Source organism: Sus scrofa, chromosome 6, assembly GCF_054392235.1.
Source record: "Sus scrofa isolate SSC_HxYL_T2T_F1_AM1 chromosome 6, Sscrofa_HxYL_maternal_Yorkshire_Landrace_v2.0, whole genome shotgun sequence".
Taxonomy (NCBI): domain Eukaryota; kingdom Metazoa; phylum Chordata; class Mammalia; order Artiodactyla; family Suidae; genus Sus; species Sus scrofa.
In genome coordinates, this window is record NC_139388.1 from 89,262,755 (window position 1) to 89,284,971 (window position 22,217).

At 54.2% G+C, this 22,217-nt stretch overlaps 1 protein-coding gene across 13 annotated transcripts; it reads right to left on the minus strand.

The window, feature by feature from the left end:
• Positions 1 to 591: 591 nt before the first annotated feature.
• On the minus strand, positions 592 to 21,453 carry FGR (FGR proto-oncogene, Src family tyrosine kinase). 13 transcript variants are annotated; one of them, XM_021095655.2, is made up of 13 exons: positions 21,273 to 21,453; positions 13,914 to 13,976; positions 12,696 to 12,744; positions 11,718 to 11,820; positions 10,850 to 10,948; positions 6,658 to 6,761; positions 6,266 to 6,415; positions 5,274 to 5,429; positions 4,996 to 5,175; positions 4,388 to 4,464; positions 4,011 to 4,164; positions 2,525 to 2,656; positions 592 to 2,415 (listed from the first exon to the last, which is right to left on the minus strand). In XM_021095655.2, exons 4-13 carry the CDS (start codon positions 11,804 to 11,806, stop codon positions 2,207 to 2,209), a joined length of 1,350 nt encoding a protein of 449 aa, XP_020951314.1. In that variant the 5' UTR covers positions 11,807 to 11,820; positions 12,696 to 12,744; positions 13,914 to 13,976; positions 21,273 to 21,453; the 3' UTR covers positions 592 to 2,206. The 13 variants fall into 13 exon arrangements, with proteins under 13 accessions (XP_020951314.1, XP_020951310.1, XP_020951307.1 ...); XM_021095651.2 differs by having other exon boundaries at positions 12,696 to 12,925; XM_021095648.2 differs by having other exon boundaries at positions 12,696 to 12,928.
• Positions 21,454 to 22,217: the final 764 nt, after the last annotated feature.

The following is a 22,217-nucleotide window of genomic DNA, read 5'->3' on the forward strand; positions in this document are numbered from 1 at the left end:
AATTAAAAAAAAAAAAAAAACTAAACTAAATGGATGTCCAGGTACCAGGTAGAGTACCTTTGTGCTTTTTTGTTTTTGTCTTTTTAGGACCACAACCACAGCATATGAAGTTCCCAGGCTAGGGACTGAATTGGAGCTGTAGCTGCAGGCCCACATGCCCACACCACAGCCACAGCAACACTGAGCCGCAACCACAGGCTACTTCGCAGCTTTCGGCAACACTGGATCCTTAACCCACTGAGCAAGGCCAGGGATGGAACCCATATCCTCGTGGATCCTAGTCAGGGTCTTAACCTGCTGAGCCACAGCAGGAACTCCCAGACAGAATACCTTTGGGCAGACAAGAATATTCTGGTCCCAGGAAAAGACTCTAGAGACTAAGAGCACTGATTTTGGAGTCAGAAGACCTGGTTCAGGTCCCGGCTCTGACGCTTATGTCCTGTAATCTATTTACTTCGCCTCAGTTTCCTATTGGTAAAATCAAGGTACAATAGCCCCCCCCCTCACGGGCTTCTGTGAGGACTGAATGGCAGCATGCACGTAGTAAGACGCCTGGCAGAGAGTAAATGACTTATAAATGGTAGTGACAGCTAATGTGTATTGTGCATTTTATTGCCATTTCACAGGTGAAGAAATTAAAGCTTGTAGAGATGAAGAGCCTTGCACAAAATGGCACAACTAGCGAGTCATAGAGGCAAGAGTCACAATGGCCCCCCAGCTCCGGGGCCGTGCTCTTACCTGCTTATCCCACTGCAGGTGGAAATATGGGTCTCTGGTTTATGCACCAGGCTCTGGTGAGTTTGGCTGGCCAGAGACCATAGCCTTCTAAAAGCCTTGGCCCCTGACAGTTGACACGGGCATAGCTAAGGCTCCCACCCCTGTGACCACTCCCCTAAGCAGTCACTTGGCTTTTCCCCATCTTACTGCTCCCTCTCAGCAAACCCCAGCACATGGCTGGGCACAGGGAGCTCTCAAGCTGCAATGACCACCTCATTCCCCTTCTTTCAGGTCATTCAACTTGGGGGGGGGGGTTCTGAGGAAACTTTCTACCAATATCTTCAGGGAGAAAGATCCCCAAACATCCACCTGCAGCAGACAGGATCCTTCCCCAAAGCCCAGAGACAGTGAGGTCTACTAGAAAGAGCAAACCCCAGCTCTGTGAGACCTAGGTTCAAATCCCAGCTTTGTCACATAGGTCTGTGTGACCTGGGTACATCATGTAACCCCCGACCCCAGGCCTCAGTTTCCTTATCTGTAAATGGGGAGCTAGTCATAGAGCCAGATTCAGGACTGGGTTAAACGAAAAGATGGATGTAAACACATCTGGCATCAATTCAGATGCTTGATTAATAAGTTATTATTATTACTATTATTTCTCCCTAGGCTGTCTTTGAACTCCTCCAGGACAGGGACAGGTCTTATTCACATCTCTGTTTCCCAGGGTCCTGCCTAGCAAAGGGCCCTTCACAAAGTCAGTGCTTAGTAACTGGTGGCCCAGTGCAGCAGTGACTCACCTCCCCTTCCTCCCAGCAGCCAAAGCAGCTCCACTCACCTCCACCGACCATCATCCCTCCCAAAGGAAGGGGCTTTCATGGCTCAAGGATTCATACTGTCATTTTTCTTATTTACAGAATCAATCAACACACATATGTTTCCAAGAGGTGATGAGCCCTCAGCAACCCTCTCCCTAGTCCTGAGCTTGGACCTTAGTCCTGGACTAGAGCGTCCATGCAGCAGGAAAGGGATCTGGCAGAGACTTTCCCTGTCTTTGTAACTTACAGACAAGAGCGAACTGAGCAGGAAGTAAATTCCGGGGGCGTGGACCAGGGTGGGATGACAGGGTACCAAAGCAGGGACCAGAGATAAGGGAGAGAAAGGATACACAGTTTTATAAATAACTAGACAAGATCTCAGCATTTCTTTTGGGGGGTGGGGTGCAGGTAGGGAGGCTAGAGGCCTACAGGGGCTTAAGTGGGAAAGGGAGAAATAGTGCTTGGGGCCAGAGTGGGTGAGGAATGATCTCTGAGCCTCGATTTGCCCCATCTTTCAAATGAATAGGTTGCCCTAGATGGTGCCAGAGCAACTGGCTTGCTCAGACACACCAGGACTCTACAAGGTTCTAGGCCTGGGGGCTTTGGGACCAGAGCCCTGGGGATTGGAAGGGGCTGGTGGGCACACCCAGAGAGCTGGTAGATACGCAAACAGGCTATGTCTCATCCCCAGGCTGGTACTGCGGTTCTGTGGAGGTGAAATAGTCCTCCAGAAAGGACTGCAGATACTCGAAGGTCGGCCTCTCCTCTGGGTCCAGACGCCAGGTCTGTTCCATGGCCTCGTACAAGGATGCTGGGCAGCCTGGAGGGCATGGCATGTGGTAGCCATGCTCCACCTGTTCCAGCACTTCCCGGTTATTCATCCCTGGAGGGTGAGGCTCCATCAGTCGGGGGGACTAGCCCCTCCTAAAGCAGCAACCAGGAAAGAAACCCTTCCCGAGACCACCCTTCCACCTCTCCACCTCTCAGCAAACCTGGGTAGGGGACTCGGCCCTTGGTGATGAGTTCAGTGAGCAGGATCCCAAAGGACCACACATCTGACTTGATGGTGAATCTGCCAAAGAGGGCAGCCTCTGGGGCTGTCCACTTGATGGGGAATTTGGTCCCTGGAGAGATTGGGGGAGAAGAGAACGTTAGTGAAGGAATCCCTGGGAACAGCTGGATCAAGGAGAATGGCATCTTTAGGACTGGGGACCGAAGCACAGTGGTCTCTGGGCATATCAGAAAGGACCTGGTATCTAGCCGGCTCTTACTATGTATCTAGTTTAGTGCTGGGCAGTTATTATAAACATTGTAATAATTCTCATCCTAATAACAGCTAACACTGGAGTACCCGTCGTGGCTCAGTGGTTAACGAATCCGACTAGGAACCATGAGGTTGCGGGTTCGATCCCTGGCCTCGCTCAGTGGGTTAAGGATCTGGTGTTGCCGTGAGCTGTGGTGTAGGTTGCAGACGCGGCTCGGACCCTGTGTTGCTGTGGCTCTTGTGTAGGCCGGCAGCTACAGCTCCAATTAGACCCTTAGCCTGGGAACCTCCATATGCCACGGGAGCGGCCCTAGAAAAGGCAAAGAGACAATAAAATAAAATAAAATAAAATAACAGCTAACACTTGTGTAGCTTTTAACACGTGCCAGGCACTGTTGTGAGTTAAAGGCGTTAACTAATTTAACCCTTATGAAAAACCCATGGGTTTCATTACTATTTTTTAACTATTACTATTATTATCCTCATTGTACAGATAAGGAAAAGGTGGCACTGAGCAGTTAATAACTTGCCCAGGGTGTTCCCATTATGGCTCAGTGGGTAAAGAACCCCACAAGTACCCATGAGGATGCAGGTTCAATCCCTGGCCTCATTCAGTGGGTTAAGGATCTGGCGTTGCTGCAAGTGTGCTGTAGGTCACAGATGTGGCTCAGATCTGGGGTTGCTGTGGCTGTGATGTAGGCCTGCAGCTGCAGCTCTGATTCTGCTCCTAGCGTGGGAACTTCCATAAGCCGCAAATGCAACCCTAAAAAGCAAAAACAAATAGCAACAAAAAACCCAAAAAAACAAAAACAAAAACAAAAAACTTGCCCAAATTACCCAGCTTGTAAGTGGCTAGACTTCATACTCAGGCATTCTGGCTACAGAGTTTTCAGAATTGCACTCCTGTGGTTCTTTCACTTGAGATTTATAGCAGTGCTTGGCACATAGTAGGTGCTTGATAAATATCTGTTGACTTACTGTTGTCTGACGATTTTCATTGAGAATATTCATAGAGAATTTCACTGTTAGAAAAGACAGCTCCCAAACAGGCTGGTGACTTGCCCAAGGCCCTGTTGATTGGAGGCCCTGAGTTTGAGCCCAGAGTTGCCTTTTCCTCTACATCAGAATGGGACTGTCTCAGATGATCTGGGGAAAGGGTTCCTGAGAATGTGGGGCCCCATGGAGCTCTTGGAAGGTGGGATGAGGCAGGGCACCTTGCTGGGGGTTGTACTCATCATCCTCAATGAGACGAGCCAGCCCGAAGTCAGCGATCTTGCACACCAGCCGCTCCCCCACAAGGATGTTGGCTGCCCGCAGGTCTCGGTGGATGTAGTTCATGCGCTCCATGTAGGCCATGCCCTCAGCTACCTGGGGGCCAGGTATGGAGAGATCCAAATACTACGGTTTCTGCGAGGCATCATTTGAAAAACCCACTTTTCAGACTAGGGCTCAAAGAGAGGGGCTGTTGCAGAGATGATCCAGGAGCTGCGGCTGCACTTTCAGGGGTAGGCTAGGGATTTGAGGGCACAGGGGTTTGTGGAAGATCATAGAAGGGGCTCTGGGAAAGGTAAGGCTGCTGTCCCCAGTGTACCTGGGCTGCCATGTCCACCAGATGCGGCAGCCTCAAATCCTGGCCCTCCCGGTTCTTGAGAAACTCCAGCAAGCTACCTGGGGAGAAGAACTCAGAAATCAGCAGCAAGACCCTTTGCCCAGCACTAGGCCTGCCTTTTCTCACGTGGCCCCGCCCCACCCAGGACCCATCTCGCGTAGCCTGGCCTCGCCTCCTGCTCTAGGTCTTCACACTTTAGATCCGCCCCCACTCAGGACCCTGCCAGGGGCCTCAGCCCCTCACAGATCTCCCCCAGGCCTCATTCTCACGGACACTTATTCCGTCTACAACTTCTCTTCCTCCATCCCCGCCTCCCACCAGACACGCCCCGCTCAGACTCCGCCCCCGATCCTTTCTCCTCACAGTTCCCGCTTTTGCTCGCCCACGCCCCACCCATCAGCTGACCACCCCACGAGACTCCGTCCCCAGGCGCAGAACCCCGCCTCGTCTAACTCACGGCACTCCCGTGGCGTCACTCATTCCAGCCCCTCACTCGGACTCAGTCCACAGTCCTCCCTCCAGAGACACCCACCTTAACTTCGCGCTAAATCCCGCCCTCCTGGACTCCGCCTCCTGCCCCTGCCCCTCACCGTGGCACATAAACTCCGTCACGATGTAGATGGGCTCCTCCGACACCACGGCGTACAGCTGCACCAGCTTGTCGTGCCGCAGCAGCTTCATGATCTGCGCCTCCGCCAGGAAGGCCTTCGGGGACATGGTGCCCGGTTTCAGCGTCTTCACTGCCACCTTCGTGCTGCCGTTCCACATGCCTGTCGAGCGGCCGTGGCTTGTCAGGACCGACTCCCCGCCGCCCCAAGCCTTCGTCCCAGCCTCGGGCCCCAGCTCCCACCCCCGGGGACCTCGGTACCCAGCCACACATCCCCGAAGCAGCCAGTGCCCAGCCGGCGCTCGAGAGCGATGGAGCTGCGGCTGATCTCCCAGGCGTCCTTGGCCAGGCCCAGCGTCTGCGGCTTCATGGTGGTGCAGGCTGCCGTGAGCAGGTGGCACAGCCCATCGTTCACTTCTGGGGGAGTAGAGGGTTGGGGGGGGGTTGGAGGCCAAAGGCAGGCCAGGATGCCCAACACATTCTTCATCCTGCCCGAGACCCCAGGATCAGTTATGAGGAACTAGGCCAAGCTGGGAGTTTTCTTGTGCTGCAGCAGGTTAAGGATTCCTTGTTGTTCCTGCTATGGTGCAGGTTACTGCTGTGGTGCTGGTTGCTGCTGTGGTGTGGGTTCGATCCCTGGCCCTGGAACTTCCACATGCAATGAGCCGGGCCATACAAACAAACAAACCAGGAGCTACGCCACAGCTGAGGTCACAGGCCAGAGCATAAGGCAACCAGCCCACTGAATAGGGAAGAAGGTGGCACCGAGAGGGAGAGATGATTCCTCGAAGGACTGGGGGTCTTCCCATCAGAGGTGGTCTCCAGCTGGGCCTCCAAGGATAAGGTAGGATTCTGACAGGTGGAAATGGACTTGGGAATTCCTGACAAAGATGTAAACACAAGCCCTCACCCTTCCACAGACCTATCCTTGGCTTAACCAACCAGGGCAGAAACCTGGGTATCAGTGTTAACTTTCCCTCCTCCACCCCACAGCCCCTCCTCCAAGTCAGGTCCATTCAGTCTCCTGCCCAGTTTAGACATTAGGGGGCGCCATTTGGCCAGGGATCACTTCCTGCCTCAGTTTCCTCTGGAAACCTACAGAGCAGGATCCTGGGCTGGGAGCCCACACACTTGCGTTCTAGTTCTGGCCCAGCCACTGCTTTGGGAGACCTTTCCCTTCTCTGGGCCTCAGTCTTAACGGGCTAGTTCAGGAATCCGAAGTGCACGCCCCCCCCGGGGGGGGCGGCCCTCACCTAGGTAGTGCTGCACCAGCTCCTGCACCGAATCAAACTGGGCCCTCGTGGTGATGTAGTAGCCGCCAGTGTCCAGTTTGCGGATCTTGTAATGCTTCACGTGATCGCCTCTGGCCTGGTCCCAATCCCGGATGGACAGGGAGTAGGCGCCTGTGGGCAAGGGTGACCTTTGGGCCCGTTTTCCTCCTCACCCCCAGTCTGGAAGCCCAGGGGGGCCCGAAAGGCTGGGGCCCCTAAAAGTGGATGGCCATATCCTTTGAAACCAGTCCTAGTCTTAGCTCTGGCCTCCAACCCGTCCCAGTCTTGGTCCAGACCCAAGCTTCCCGCCACTGCTCCTGGCCCTGCCCTAATGGCCCGGCTTCCGGTTGGGCGGGCAATGGCACAGCTCCCACCTTTAGTGGTTTCGCTCTCCCGAATGAGAAAGGCCCCCCGGGGGTTGCCCGGGGAGAGCAGCTGCCTCTCCGCGTCCTTCCTCCCGATCTTTCCAAAGTACCACCTGTTGGGAAGGGTGGGCAGAAGTCAGGTATATCCCCTTGAACCCCAGACTCAGCCTCCCGGGAAAAGTCATCTCACCCACCAAGATTGGAGCTCCTCACCTTGAAACAGGGACCACATGCCTGCTTGGCAGCCTGGTCAGGAGGATCCCAGAGAGGGGGAATGTAGAAAGCCTGGGACATAGTAGTTTGCCCAATAAACGTTAGGCTTCTCTTTTCCACTCTCTGGGTTTCTCTTGAACTACAACTGCTAGAACCCCAGTTTTAAGTGATCAGCTTACTGTGGCTCCTTCCACAGGCTCATTTTATAGATGAGGAACTTGAGGCTCAGAGAGGGGAAGCGACCTGCCCACAAGGCTGGCCTGAGAGGTTCTACCTGAAAACCTTTGCCACCACCCTACTTCTCTTTCCACCACTCCAGGCAATCACACAGGTTCCTCTCCCTGCACCCACCTCAAACCCTTTCCTCATTTGGTTTCTGGAACGACACCCTTTCCTGATTCTCTGTCCCTCTTTTGACTATTCCTGTCCAGCTCTGACTGCTGCTTTTCCTTCATGCTCTTCAATTTGGATATTGTTCTAAGTCTCAGCTTTGGTGTTCCCGTCGTGGCTCAGTGCCTTTTTTTTTTTTTTTTTTTGGTCTTTTTGCCTTTTCTAGGGCCGCACTCGCGGCATACGGAGGTTCCCAGGCTAGGGGTCGAATCAGAACTGTAGCCGCCGGGCTACACCACAGCCACAGCAATGCCGGATCCTTAACCCACTGAGCGAGGCCAGGGATCGAATCTGCAACCTCATGGTTCCTAGTCGGATCCGTTAACCGCTGTGCCACAACGGGAACTCCCATGGCTCAGTAGTTAATAAATCCGACTAGGAACCATGAGGCTGCAGGTTCGATCCCTGGCCTTGCTCAGTGGGTTGAGGATCCAGTGTTGCCGTGAGCTGTGGTGTAGATCACAGACACAGCTTGGATCTTGGCAGCTACAGCTCTGATTGGAACCCTAGCCTGGGAGTCTTCATATGCCGTGGGTGCGGCCCTAGAAAAGACAAAAAGACAAAAAATTAAAAAATTAAAACTAAGTCTCAACTTCAACCTCAGACCTCGAGCATTCCTGCTGCCTCTTGGATGTTCTTCCTGGGGCCGAATGGTAGCTTTAACCAACTGTGAGAGTACCCTGGGGAGCTGAAGTGCCCACAGGTGTCGTAAAGGACGCAGATGTCATTTGACCACTAAATGGGCCCGTGACCATGCTGGGCTGAATCAACAGGAGTATAGTTTTCAAATCAAGGGAGGTGGCAGCCTCAGTGAACTCTGGGACTGTCAGTCCATACCTGGGTACCAGGCAGCGTTTGGGGGACAGGAGATGGCATTGGCAAGCAGAATGTCCAGGAGGACAGGCAGGGTGTGGAAGGAGAAATTACTGAAGGACTGTGTGGACACATCCCCAAGTTTTTTCAAAGCCCTGCCCCCAACCCACCCATGACATCAGCTACTTCCTTATTAACTGCTATAATAATAACAGCACTTATTTGGTGTCAGGCTCTGCTGTAATACATATATGCATTCACTTAATTTTTAGAACAACACTATGAAATAAGTAGTGTATTAACCTCCATTAGATAGATGAGGAAATTGAAATGCCTAGTGGTTAAGCAACTTAGCCACAGCTCTGGGCTCTTAAGCTATGTTGCCAGAATAGGAACCCAAGCCGTCTGCTCTAGGGCCTGCACTCTTAAACCACGACACTGCTTTTAACCACGATGCTGCACCGAGTGCCTCTCTGAGCTTCATGACACTGCCTCCTCTGAGATGTGGACACAAGCACGTACCCCCACACCTCTCGCTTTCTGCCTCATCACCTCTCCCCTCCTCCATGCCTCCTTCCCCCCTCCCCAGAAGAAGGGCTCAGCCCATTTGAGCTCTGGATCCCATCCATTCCTTTTTGCTTAGGAACCCCTCTTCCTCCCATCCCCGCCCCTGACCTGGCCCCATCTGCAGCTTCCCCATCCCAGCCACCTCATTTCTTCCCTATGCCCACATTTCTTCCTTCCCCCAAGGAAACCGTCCTAGGCCCTAGCTTGCCGCCAACATTCTGCTCTCTCACCTTCGTTCACTTGAAAAAGCACTTCACACTTGGCTCTCTACTTCCTCAGCTCCCACTCCCTCCCTGCTCCCGCTGCCTGACCTCCACCCTCACTTCGTGCGGAGAGATCTCTCACAGAGGTCACCCCCATTGCCAAATCCAGTGTCAGCCTCTGACACGCCCCTTCCGGTTTCCTGAAACCGCTCCTCTGCCGTTTTGGCTGTTCTGCCTTGGGCTGGCCTGGTTTTCCACAGCTCCTGCTCCTTCAAGGGCAGCTTTTTCCAGAGTTAGGTCCTGGGGCCAATGGCTTTCCCTCTTCTCTCTCTTCCTCTGGTCCCTTACACAGCTCTAATGATCATTGCCACTCTGAAGAGGACTGAGTGTCCACCCCAGCCCAGGTGTGCCCTCTGCAAGAGCCCAAGCCAATAAACTCAGGAGGCTTAGTGCCAGTCAGACAAAGACGCCCCTTCTTCTTGCTTGATTCAGGGGCATGGCTTGTCATGGGCTGGGCGCCTCTCATGCAAGGCACAACCTAGTCTAATTGCTGGCCATCTCCATGTGGCTGTTCCTCTCTCTGAGTTCAACCTAACAAGCTGGAATAGTTTCCCCTGCACCACAGCGAGAACTCCTATGTTCTTCACTTGAGCAAATGACAGCCGCTCAGTGCCTCAAGAAGACTTTGGGTCACCCTGGGTTCCTCCAACTCCCCAGAGCCCAATGGCAAATCAGTTACCAAGTTCTACTGACTCCCACTCCGTGCAGTCTCTCTAATCATTTTTTTTCTTCTCTATATCTGTATATGTGAGGCTAGATTTAAAAAATGCTTATGAGCCTTAGTTTTCTCATTGTAAAATGGGATAATAATAATATCAATCGTGTTATTGTGAGAATTAAATGAATTGGGGTAGGTGAAGTACCAGTCATGGTATCTTAATTATACTGAGGTACTCCATAAATGATACTCCCGCGATTCCTTAATAGAATTAGTTCTGAGTAATGGCCCCTTACATCTGTGTAGCATTTTATAATAATGATAATAATAATCATTATTATTATGTTTTGCTTTATAGGGCCGCACCCATGGAATACGGAGGTTCCCAGGCTAGGGGTTGAATTGGAGCTACAGCTGCTGGCCTACAGCACAGTCATAGCAATGCAGGATCTGAGCCGTGTCTGACCTACACCACAGCTCACAGCAATGTCGGATCCTCAATCCAATGAGTAAGGGCAGGGATTGAACCTGCAACCTCATGGTTCCTAGTTGGATTCATTTCTGCTGCACCACGACGGGAACTCTCTATAATTATTTTTAAAAGCTTGGAGTTCCCGTTGTGGCTCAGTGGTTAACGAAACCAACTAGGAACCATGAGGTTGTGAGTTCGATCCCTGGCCTCGCTCAGCGGGTTAAGGATCCGGCGTTGCAGTGAGCTGTGGTGTAGGTTGCAGACTCGGCTCGGATCTCGAGTTGCTGTGGCTGTGGTGTAGGCCGGTGGCTACAGCTCCGATTCAACCCCTAGCCTGGGAACCTCCATATGTCTCGGGAGCAGCCCAAGAAATGGCAAAAAGACAAAAAAAATAAAAAAATAAAAGCTCATGCACTGTTATTGCTGACAGGCTCCATGTACATAATGCTTAGCAAATGCAGCCAGACTGTTTGGATTCAAATGCCAGCTCCACCTACTTCCTAGCCATTTGAACCTGGGCAGGATATTTCATTTCTCTGTGCCTCAGTTTCCTCATTCATAAAACAGAATAGCATTAGCTCCGAACTTCATTAAAGAACTTATTGACGCACTTTGAATAGTGCCCAGAGCATAGCACGTGCTAGATAAGTATTACTTACTATTATTATCATCATTATCTTCTTCTTTTATTCTCACAATGACCTTCCAGAATTATAGACAAGGAGACGGGCTCAGAATGGAGCTGGGACTTGCCTGAGAGGTGGCTTTGAGTTCAGACTTCAGGATCCTGTCAGTAAGGCTGGCCTCCCCCCACCGCCTACTCACTCTTCAGCCTGGATGGAGTCCACAGGGGCCACGTAGTTGCAGGGAATGTAGCCAGTCTGTCCGGAGCTAAGGGACCGAGCCTCCCACCAGTCACCCTCACTGCAGGCACAGAACAGGGGGTGTCATTAGCAACCCAGTCCCTGGAGCACCCACTGGTGGGGACAATCAGGGCCAAATAGAGGAGCAGATGGACACTGGCCCTGCCAGCCCCTCACCTTGGACACACACACCCCAGGGCTTTTGTCTGTTCTGCCATCAGCCACTGCAGCTGCCCTGGGAGCTTTTCCTTGCAGAAGGAATGTGTTTGGGGACATCTGGGCCTCCTGGCTTTCTTTTCTGGCTCCTTAGCTGAGTTGGGGTTCGGGCAGGCAGTAGACAGCTAACTAGGTCACTTCTCCACTGAAAACCCTCCAGTGGCTAGATTTCCTTCCTTATAAAATCCAGATTCCTCAACGTGGCTTAAAAAGTCCTGCAGAATCTGCTCCCACCCACCTCTCCGGGCTCTGCTCTCTGTGTTTTGCACTTGATATTTTATGACCCACCCACTTGGTGGTTTCGTCTCATTCTCTCTCTTCCTTTTCTCACCTCTTCTTTCAAAGTCTATTCCTTTTTCTAGCCTCAGCTTTGAAATCACCTCCTCCAGGAAGCCTACCGTCATCACCACTACCCTGGAGACCATGTTTGGTGTTCTTTCTGTGCCCATAGTTCCTCAGGCTTTCCCTACACGTACCAATCAACCAGGGTTGTTGTTGTCATGTACCCGTTCCCCACCTAGGCTGGAGCTTTCTGAAGACAAGAACCAGGTAGGATTGCTCTGGGTCATGCTCCCGGCTCAGGCCATGCTGAGCCGGGTGGTCTGGTCACTTACGTGTTGTTCAGGATGTGAAACTTCTCGCCCTTGGTGAAGGTGAGGTCATCTTCTGTTCGGGCCTCATAGTCGTAAAGGGCAATGAACATGGTTACCCCGGTCCCTGCAGAGTCAGGGCTTCTCGTCAGAGTAGAGTACCTACCGGATGGGGCACCAGAGGGACTACCCCCCCTCCCCGGGCCTGTTCCCCAGCCGGGCACTGCGCCTCCTTACTGCTGCAACTCCCTGGAGCCCAGAGGTCTTCGGACTCTGGTGGATTTCCCATGTGGTCCCCATGGATGCAGGACCCACCCCTTCCAGCCCATCCCTCCCACCTTGGGGACTCCTTGGGAGTCTCTTCTCCCCTCCCCCACCAAGCAGCCACCCCTCCGCATCCGTCATCAGAGTCCTTCAGAGCTGTCTCCCCCTCCCTCCCTCCCTTCTTTCTTTTCTTTCTTTCTTTCTTTCTTTCTTTCTTTCTTTCTTTCTTTCTTTCTTTCTTTCTTTTCTCTCTCTCTCTCTCTCTCTCTCTCTCTTTCTTTCTCTCTCTCTCTCTCTCTCTCTCTCTCTTTCTTTCTCTCTTTCTTTCCTGTTGTTTTAGGGCCGCATCCACAGCATATGGAGGTTCCCAGGGTACGGGTAGAATCGGAGCTGTAGCCGCTGGCCTACACCACAGCCATAGCAACTCGAGCCCCATCTTCGACCTTCACCACAGCTCACGGCAGTGCCAGATCCTTAACCCACCGAGTGAGGCCAGAGGTTGAGCCTGCATCCCCATGGATGCTAGTCAGATTTGTTTCTGCTGAGCCACGACGGGAACCCTAGTTGGGACTTTCTGAGGGTAAGGCCATAGCCACTCCCTCAGACTGTGTGCTTAAAGCAGGGCTATGTCTCCCACGTCATCCTGGAGGCTCCGAAGGAGATGTCCAAGTCTCCCCCCTCTGCCGCTAGGTCCTCCCAGGGTCCAGCCAGTGCCTGCCGTCAGCCCCCTGGACTTACCTGAGATGCCCCTGATGGTGGCCCCATCGAGGAAGGCGGGGCTGGCTGGCTGAGGGGAGAAATTGTTGTAGTTGGGGATATGGGAGAAGGAGGATGCAGGCCGGCCCTGGGTAGGGTCAGGGCCATAGTGGTCTGCAGCCCCATAGCCCCTGAAGTCGCCTTCCAGGCCACCATCCTCCTTGGGCCCCGGCTCCAACTTCTTGCAGAACACACAGCCCATTCCAGGTGCCCTGCTGCAGAATGGGGGCATGCTTCACTTGGGGCCCTGCCAGTGAAGGCACACATGCATATATTCATGCTTGTGCACACACACACACACACAGACACACACACAAGCATGCGGCTTCTGCTCTCAGGTATGGAAGAGGGGGTCCTCCCTAGTGAGGGATAAAGCTGGCTCAGGGCCACCATGGTGTCCATGGTATGTGTGGAGAGAGACTGAATCCCCTCTCTGGGGCTGGTTTTCTGCTTGACGATGTTGCTGTGTTTATGAATATATTTCTGCCTCTTATTGCTTCATCGTGTTGGGTTTCTGTGACTCCCCTCAGAGTGCTTGTGTGTGTGTGTTTGTCTTTTGTGTGTCTCTAAGTATTTGTGAGTTTGTCTGTGGGTATGTGTCTGTGTGTACGTATGTCCAGCCCTTTGTGACTTTTTGTGTCTGTGTGTGTATAGGAGTGTGTGTACGTTTCCTGCATGTGATGACTGTGCATTCGTGTCTGTAGGAGTATGCACATGTTTTCTGTGTGAGTGTGTGAGTGTCACTCTGGGCACACAGGTGTGTGTGAGTGGGTGCCTCTGTGGCTGTGTGTCATGACCGTGTGCATAGCCCTGTGTGGGAGCATTTGTGTCTATGTGTGTGTGTTTGTGTCTGCAGGTCTGTGTAAGTACATGTGAATGTCTCCATGAATGTGTGTGTCTCTGTGTGTGTGCACATCTATGTATCAGTGCGCGCGCGCGTGTGTGTGTGTGTGTGTGCACGTGCATGAGGGCTGTGTGCCTGCACCTGGAGATTCCCTGCAGAGGGGGATCAAGGCCATTTCCTGTCGTGGGTCCAGCCTCTGGCCTTTCAAGCTGCCTCATTCTGGCTTCCCCATCTGTTACCTAGCAACAGGGCCCTTGTAGGAGGAGGGGACTGTGAGGAACTGTGGGGCTCAGGCAGGCCACCTCCACCCCTTTTCCTGACCCTGAAAGCCCTCCGTCCCCACTCGGCCCACTCACCCCTCAGGCCCCGACTCCTGGGTCAGTGGGGCTGCGGCATGGTCCTGGGGAGGGGCCGGAGACCTGAGGGTGAGACAGAAGGGCACGGAAGATGAAGTCTCTGCCAGTGTTCCTGCAGCCAGATGCCAGCTCTGCCCTCTCCAGGAAGCCAGAAGGCCGGGGCTCTGCCCCAGCCTGCCTTCAGCCTTCATTTCCTTCCCACCGCCCCAAGCGCACTTAACACTGACACAAGACACACCACTTGCACCAACCCTCTTACGCTTATACCCACTTGCACCAACACACACAGCAGCACACAGTCACACTCACAACGTGCACCTGCACAAATGGGCTCACCACCACTGCCACACACCAACACGACTAACTCTCACACAAGGCCAAGCTCTGGTGTGCAGAGGCACACAAGCAAGCAGGCACACACACGCAAAGACTGCCTCTCAGGCTTACAGACTCGTGCACACACACACACATATTTTGGGGTTAGACCCATCTCTCTGATAGGATTTCTGTCAAGCCCTGTTCAGCTCACTATAGGCTTCCAGTCACTGGCTCCTAAAAACAAGCGATGTTTCTGCTCCCATGAAGGGCTAGATAAACCCCAGTAGCCCCAGGGCTACATCTGGCGGTGGAGTGAAGGTGGACACCTACCTCCAGAGCTTGTTCCTATCCCCACCTCAAGGAGAGGCCAAGGTCAGGAGCCAGGGCCACCACAGCCCCTCGGGGAGCCCCGAAGTGAGCCAAGCCTTTCCTGGTAGCCGTGTCCTCTGAGTGACGGGGCAGGCAGGTCATTGAGCAAGGGCCCTCCACGCCCCGCCAGAAACTCTGCCATTGCGACACTCAGAGAGGAACTGCTGGGGAGAGGGCTCGGTTTCCTAAGATATGAGAGGAATGGAGAGCTGCAGGGTGGGGCCGACCCAGCGAACCCTGATTTCTTCCAGTGGGGCCCAAGGATCCTTGGGACAGGTGCCTCTGCCTTGCCTGTCGTGGTCCCCAAGTCCAGGTCTCTTCATGGCTATCCTCTCCCTCTTCTCGCTGGGTCCTGCCCCTCCTAACCCAGCACCACTCACCTCTTCCAGGAAGCCTTCCTGAATTCACCAGGTCCAGCTGCCTGCCAAAGATTCTGTCACATCAGCACCCTGGTCTCCACTAGACCCACCCATCTCACGCTCCACTGTAACTCTTCTCCCCTCTGCGAGTGTGTGTGTGTGTGTGTATGGGGGAGGTAACACCCCTGTGGTGAACTGCGAGGTGAGCTGTGGTGAAAGCCCCAAAATAGCCGCTGTTCACCAAGCCATTGCGAAGGCCTTTACCTCGGGATCTTCCCCTGGGGTGAAACCCCTGTCTGAGGGGCTCCAGGATCGATGGGCTGCTTAGGGTCAGGGAGAGAAGGGACAGGGAGGTGGGGGAAGTCGAGGGAGTGGACGTCAGGCACCGAGGAGACAGATGCGGGTAAGATGAGCGAGCACAAAGGTGTCAGATGCGGGTAAGAGGGTGGAGGTCTTCTCACAGGAAGACACAAGCACATTTCAGAGGGCACAAAGCCCTACAGCCTGGTCCACACTGCCCTCCCAGCACCTTCTCAGACACACATCACCTCAGCTACACACAGCACTTCACACAGAGCTTCTGAGCAGACTCATAGACACAGACATCTTCAAGGAAGCCAAAACCTTACACACACACTCCCGACCCTCACACACACACACACACACACACACACACACACACACAGAGGCTCTCCCAAAAAATAGCATATGGAGAATATATAGCACTTCCTATTGCCAACCACTGCATGAAACACTTTATGTCTATTACCTCATTTTATTCTCATAACAACTCTACAAGGTAAGTATTATTATTATTGACAAGGCAACTGAGGCGCCAAGAGGTTTAGCAACTCGCCCAAGGTCACATGGGTGACGCATCCTGGCATTTGGTTCCAGGATCTGAGTCCCTTCTCTCCATTGCCCGGTCACAGACACAGATGGTTACAGCCACGCCTGCAAGCCCGCACAGGTGCCCGGAGCCCCTACAGGGACCCCGGGAGATACATGTAGTCTCCCTCAGTCACAGACCCACACAAAGACACAAACTTCTATAACCTCGGGGGTCCCCACTCAGATACACTGTGTTCACTCCCAACAACACGGGCGCATATTAGCACAATGTTTTCAAATCAGCCTCAGGGGAGCCTGGAATTCTGCATGCCTGGAATGGGGTGGGGGGTTCAGAAACTGTCAGCCCTGGAAAGGGAGGCAGAGGGCCCTGTGGGCTGAGGCAGAGCCCTGGCAGAGCTGACGCGTGGGCAGAGGGGGCGGGAGGGTAGGCTGTGCTGGTACACTGACTCTTAAAAGAAAGAAAGGCCCTGATTTGTAGCATTTGCTGATTTCCATGGTGTACATATTCCCACCATGGCCGATTTCAAGTTACCGAAGTGACTTCCTGAACGCTGGGGTGGAATGAGATTCGCAGAATCAGCTCCCCAGAGCCAGTACTAGCGAACTAGCTCCAGCACGTCGCTGCCAGAAAGAAACAAAGAGGAGGGACAGAGACAGAAATGAGAGGTAGAGAGACAGAGCCACAGTGAGACAGAGTCAGAAAAAGAGAAAGGCAAAGACGAAGACAGAGAACAAGAGAGACAGAGAAAAAAGAGAAAAGGGACAGGCAGGGTCCTCTCTGCTGGCATCTGCATGAAAATAGCCCCCGGTACTCTTTGTCCTCGCCGGGTTCTGATCTCAACCACCAGCCACCAATTCCTAGGAGAGTAATTTGACTTCCTCGAAGTCTGGGGGTGGGGGGTGGGCAGTAACTATTAGTTTTAAAAGGCCAATGTATCAAACACCTCCGCAGCGCCTGGCGTTGTGCCAAGCAATGCACGTGCTGATCGCATTTAGTAACCCTATCAGGTTAAGTTTTATTATTTATTATTTTCCCTATTTTACAGATAAAGAAACTGAGTCACAGAGATAGTCAATAACGTCCCTAAGATCATCTACACAGCAAGTAAGGGGAAGCTAAAATGTGACCCCAAATCAATGTGGCTCCAAAGCCGATGAGAAGCCGTGTTGTTATGTCGAAGTCCTCTCGAGAGCAGTAATATCTGGACTTCAGTGAACATCTGCAGTGTGCCAGGCCCTGGGCGACATGCTGTAAATGCTCATTACCGCCCAGAGAGGGGAAGTGACCTGCCCAGGGTTTCTCAGGCAGTGGCTGATTTTCCTAGCCTTTAGCATCTGAACCCAGGTCTCTCTTTTCTTAGCGTGGAGCTAGGCTGCCGGCGAACACCAGAGAGGAAGTGGCTCAGAGAATGGCCACAAGCGTGCTGGTCATTGTAGGGACTTGAGTCTTCTAATAAACATGCCACTTGAATAGCCGGTTGACAGGCGCTGGCTTCCAAATTTCATCTGGGTTAGGCTGTGGCTGTTCCAGCTGAGGTCCAATCCTGGACCATGGTGTTCTCACCTTTAGCATCTCCCCCTGTGTGGCCCTACCCAGCTCCGGGGCTTTGGGTGAAAAGTAGGAGCCCCCTGAGACTCAGTCTTTGCATGTGTACCTTCTGTGCAGTTGCTGGGAAGGCTTGAAGAGATGTGGCCCTTGCCCAATGGGGCTGAGTGAGAACCATAAGCAGCAAAGCTAGAAAGGCCCCAGAGACCATTTTTCAGTCTACCTCCCTCTTGTGGGGAGGGACTGCGGGGGGAGTGACTTGATGGAGGTCAAGCAGCCAGACAGGGGATTCAAAGCCAGGACTATTAATTCAGGTCCAGAGTTCTGTTCACGGCTCCGTTCTCTCTAAAGCCTGGGCAGGAGGTCATGCTGTCCCTGACTGGTGATTGTCATATTTCCTACCCAGCCCCTGGCCAACTGAGCACACTGCCCCCGCCATCTGGCAGCTGGCCACCCAGCAGGGAAACTGCCTCTCTCCCACCCCGACTCCTGGACAGAGGAGCCCCAGGCCCACCCATCCTTTCTCAAGGTCCACACTTGCCAAAGCTGTGTCGGGGCTTTGATGTAGACACAGGAAGTCCTGTTCCCCCCCCACCCCACCCCCCGTCACCTCTGGCAAGTATCTCTGGGATCTGGAGACAGATTCCGGCTCAAATTCTCCCCAGCCTGACAACTAGCTTGAGGCATTGGGCAAGTCAATTCACTTCTCCCTGAGCTGCAGTTTCTTCGCCTAGAAAACAGGAATATACTTCTCTACCTCCGAGGGCTGCTTCTGCCCATCAATTGAGGTCAAGCTCCTGAAAGTACGAGGCGCCTAGGCGCCTAGTGGGTGCTCAGGGAACTTTCACTTCTGTTCCTTTCCTTGAGGAAGGCCTCCAGGGCCCAGAGGGGAGGAGGCAGGGCTGAGAAGAAGGAGAAGTGTCAGGGTGAAGCAGGAGGACTGAGTTGGCCTAGACGCCTGGGGGATTTCACCAAAAGGGAACTGGGACTCAACAGCCACAGGAAACCACCATCCAGCATGAGTTCCGGCATCTCCTCAGAGTGCCGGGATGGCCGGGGGCAGGCAAAAGTCACAGCCCCACTGCACCCCATCCCTCACCAAGGCCTGGCCCCTCTGCTGAAAGCTCCCATCCCTCACTGGCTCCAGTGCCCTTCCTGAGCCCCCATCTCCCTTACTGTGGCCCTCGCCTCTCACAGAACCTCCAACTATCTCACATCATTCTTTCTTCTTTTTTTTTTCTGTCTTTTCTCTTTTTAGGGCCACACCAGCAGCATAGGAGGTTCCCAGGCTAGGGGTCTATATGGAGCTGTAGCTTCTGGCCTACACCACAGCCTCAGCAGTGCCAGATCCAAGCCGAGTCTGCGACCTACACCACAGCTCATGGCAATGCTGGATCCTTAACCCACTGAGCGAGGCCAGGGATTGAACCCACAACCTCATGGTTCCTAATCAGATTTGTTTCCCCTGAGCCACAACGGGAACTCCACATCATTCTTTCTTTGGGCCTTACCACCCCCACCCCCACCCCTGAACACCCAGGGGCTAAGAAGATATACCCCGTCTGACTCTACCCCCCTGGTAGGGCCAGCTGTGTGGGGGTGGGGCGGGGGCGGGGCCACACTAGCTTTACCCTCCACAAGGTCTTGAGGGGGTCAGCTGAATTTTCTACACTTTTTGTAGGTAAAAGTGGTTTCTCACCTCTTGCTGAAAACTGACCCACTAGCCTCTAAAACAGGAGTCTTGACGGACTCAAGATTCTTGGGAGATGGGAGCCATGGGTGGTCTAGGGGGCGCTGAGGGAATAGGAGGCTAGATTCCACAGTGTGGCCAGACTTCCCTGGGGTCCCACGGTAAGCTAGCCTGGTCTGCTCTGTACAGGAAGGGCCGTGGTTCCTTCTTCCCCAGGTCTGGGGTCCCCCTACCCATCCTCCTGAGGGCTGACCACTTCCTTTGCCACATCAGCCCCAGATGGCTGCAGAGAATACCCAAACACCCACACATATGCTCACACGCTCCTGCTCATTCACTCAAAGCCCAAACCATACTCATAAACACTCTCCACCGTCACTCACAGCCTCACACTCACTGGGAGTGGGAGCCAGCCCTGAAGCCCAGGAACCCTATACCTTCTTCCACCACTCCCCGCACCCCCTCCCCTCTCCACGGGGTTTCCTGGGATTCGGTAAGGATGAGGCAGAAACACAGGCCTCAGCTCTGGCTACTTCCTTCACCGCATCAGGGACAGGATGCCCTGAACTCTGGGTCCCTCCTGCTGGCCTGTCAGTCACTGACTCCCAGACCTCCATTTTCCCATCTGTGAAGTGGCCCTAGAGCCCTGCTCTCCCCCGGGGCCACACACACACAGACAGAAGGATGTCAAAGGACTCAGGGACCCCTGGATGTGGCACCATGGGGATTGGGGGGGCAGGGAACAGATCTCAAACCTACTGAATTTCCCAGGATGAGGCTTCAATGACCCACAGACATTTATTTCATTAGAATCAGCTGTGTTCTGGTCCCTGGAGGCCTTGTCAGGCTTTCTGGTTCTGCCTCATGCTTTTGAGAAAATGGAGAGGATCCCTGAATCTGTGGTAACTCAACCCCTCTAGGACACTAGGCAAAAACTGCTTTCTGTATTTGATTCTCATGACTGGGAATAAGGTGGGGCTGGGGGCTGGGTAGGGGCAGAGATAATTTCCCACATAATTCAGATAAGGAAAATGAGGCCCAGAGAAGCCTCAGAATTGGCCTAACGTCACACACCAACCAAGGTCCCAGTCTGGCTAAGACTCTGAGACTGCAGATCCCCCTCCCCAGGATCCCTGAACACTGAGCATCATGGCCTTACTCCTCTGTCTCAAAGGCTGCCTCCGATTGAGGACCCAAAATGGGGGCCGGGGAGGGAATCAAAGGGGGCAGCGCGGGCGGGCGGGGATCCCTGCTGCAGCCAAGTACCCGCCTCTGACTGTCCGCCCTCTTGTTACCATGGAGACAGCCCCTCCCGGCAGTCGCGGTCAAAGGCAGGATTTCCGTCGGGGAGGCCAGCAATTCCCGGATCCCGAGAGGAACGTGGACCGAGACCGCCACCGCGGGCGGGAAGGGGGCACCCAGAGAGGCCCATCCTTGCCGAGGGCGGAGACTTCCCCAGGAAGCCGGGACCGACGCCTCCAGCGCCTCGAAGGAGTCCCCAGGCCACCCGGGACCCGCCCACCTGTGCGGGGTGGGAGGGTCTGGGGGCTGCCTCGTGGCAGCCTCCCCTCCCCTCTCCGCTACAGACTTCACCCTCGACTTCTGCCGATTCCGGATTGGGGGACTTCCTGGACCCCCGGAATTGTGCCCCACATTCTGCATCTTCCAGAAAGGGTTCTTCTTGACCTCTTCTCGCGAACTCCCTCACCTGATTCTCCCGGTCCCAGCCACTTAGTTCCTCTCTTCCAGACCCCTCGGCTTCTCCCCCAAATCCTCGCTTTCAAGGTCCCTTTAGTTTCTCCCCAGCCCCTTTTGGGGGTCTCTTCGTTCTCCCCCCCCCGACTCCGCCCCCTTCCCAAATTCTATCATTGCCACTCCACAGGTTCCCTCCGTTTTCCCCACCATACCTCTGCGTGTTGGGAGGGGTCCTTTTAGTCTATTGTCCCCATATTCCCTCAGCCCCCTCCCCAAATTGTATCAGTCTCAGTCTCCAGGTCGCCTCAGTTTTCCTCCTCAGGTGCTTTTCAAGGGGAGGGGGTCTCTTTGGCCTTCCACTCCCTCCGCTCTCCTCCCCAAGTTCAGGCTTCCGCTCCCCACCCCTCCCCCATCCCACCCCCACCCCACCCCCACCCCACCCCCACCCCACCCCACCCCCACCTCCCGGGGCCCAGGGCAGGCTGGGGGCGGGGCAGGGCTTGTTGTCCAGCCCCACTGACTGCGCCTACCTGCTCCCAGGGGAGTCCGCTTCCGACCGACCCCAGGGTGAGCTAGCCCGGCTCCCAGCAGCCACGAGTGCCGACGGGGGTGGGGGTGAGGAAACTGGGGTGCTGACCGCCGCCCGCTCTGGGCAGGGAGGAAGAAGCCGCCTCGGACGTCTCTTAGTGCAGCCGCGGTGGCGGTGGCTGTGCCGACGGGGAGAATTTGCAGTCACGCCCCAGCCCCAAGCCAGCTGCCCGCAGCGGGGAGGGGCCCTTAAATCCCAGGCCCTCCCGCCCCCCCCTTCCTACCTCCCCCGCGCGATCGCGTGGGGTCAGCTTTCCCAGGCCTCCCCCTGCACCCTGGCTCCTCTCCCCTGACCTGAACACCCAGCACTGCTTTCCCAAGACCCCTCCAAAAGGGCAGGTTCCTCACCCCCAGAAGCACCCACTCTTTAAAGGTTAAGAGGGGCTTTTCCATATCACTGCCCCACCCCCCTTTTGCAGCTGAGGAAACTGAGGCCCAGATGGGGACAGGCCTGAACCCAAGTTATCATGGCCAGTTGACCTCAGACTGCTGTCACCAGAGCCACTGCAATTCCAGTCACCACACTTTGCCATCTTCAGGGCCTGGGCACTATCTAGGACAGAGGGAAGCAGCAGAAGACCCCCTCTCCTAGGTGGAGTTCCCGTGGTGGCTCAGTGGTTAGCGAATCAAACTAGGAACCATGAGGTTGCCGGTTTGATCCCTGGCCTTGCTCAGTGGGTTAAGGATCCGGTGTTGCCATGAGCTGTGGTGTAGGTTGCAGACGCGGCTCGGATCCTGCGTTGCTGTGGCTCTGGCATAGGCCGGCGTCTACAGTCGATTAGACCCCCTAGCCTGGGAACCTCCATATGCCGTGGGAGCAGCCCTAGAAAAGGCAAAAAGACAAAAAAAAAAAAAAAAGAAGAAGAAGACCCCTCTCTTAGGAAACT

Coding starts and splice junctions, on each gene's coding strand:
- FGR (XM_021095645.2), bottom strand. CDS start 12,945: ATGCCCCCATTCTGCAGCAGGGCACCTGGAATGGGCTGTGTGTTCTGC. Junction 11,821..12,695: donor CACCATCAGGGGCATCTCAG/GTAAGTCCAGGG, acceptor CTGACTCTGCAG/GGACCGGGGTAACCATGTTC. Junction 5,430..6,265: donor GCTGGTGCAGCACTACCTAG/GTGAGGGCCGCC, acceptor CTACTCCCCCAG/AAGTGAACGATGGGCTGTGC.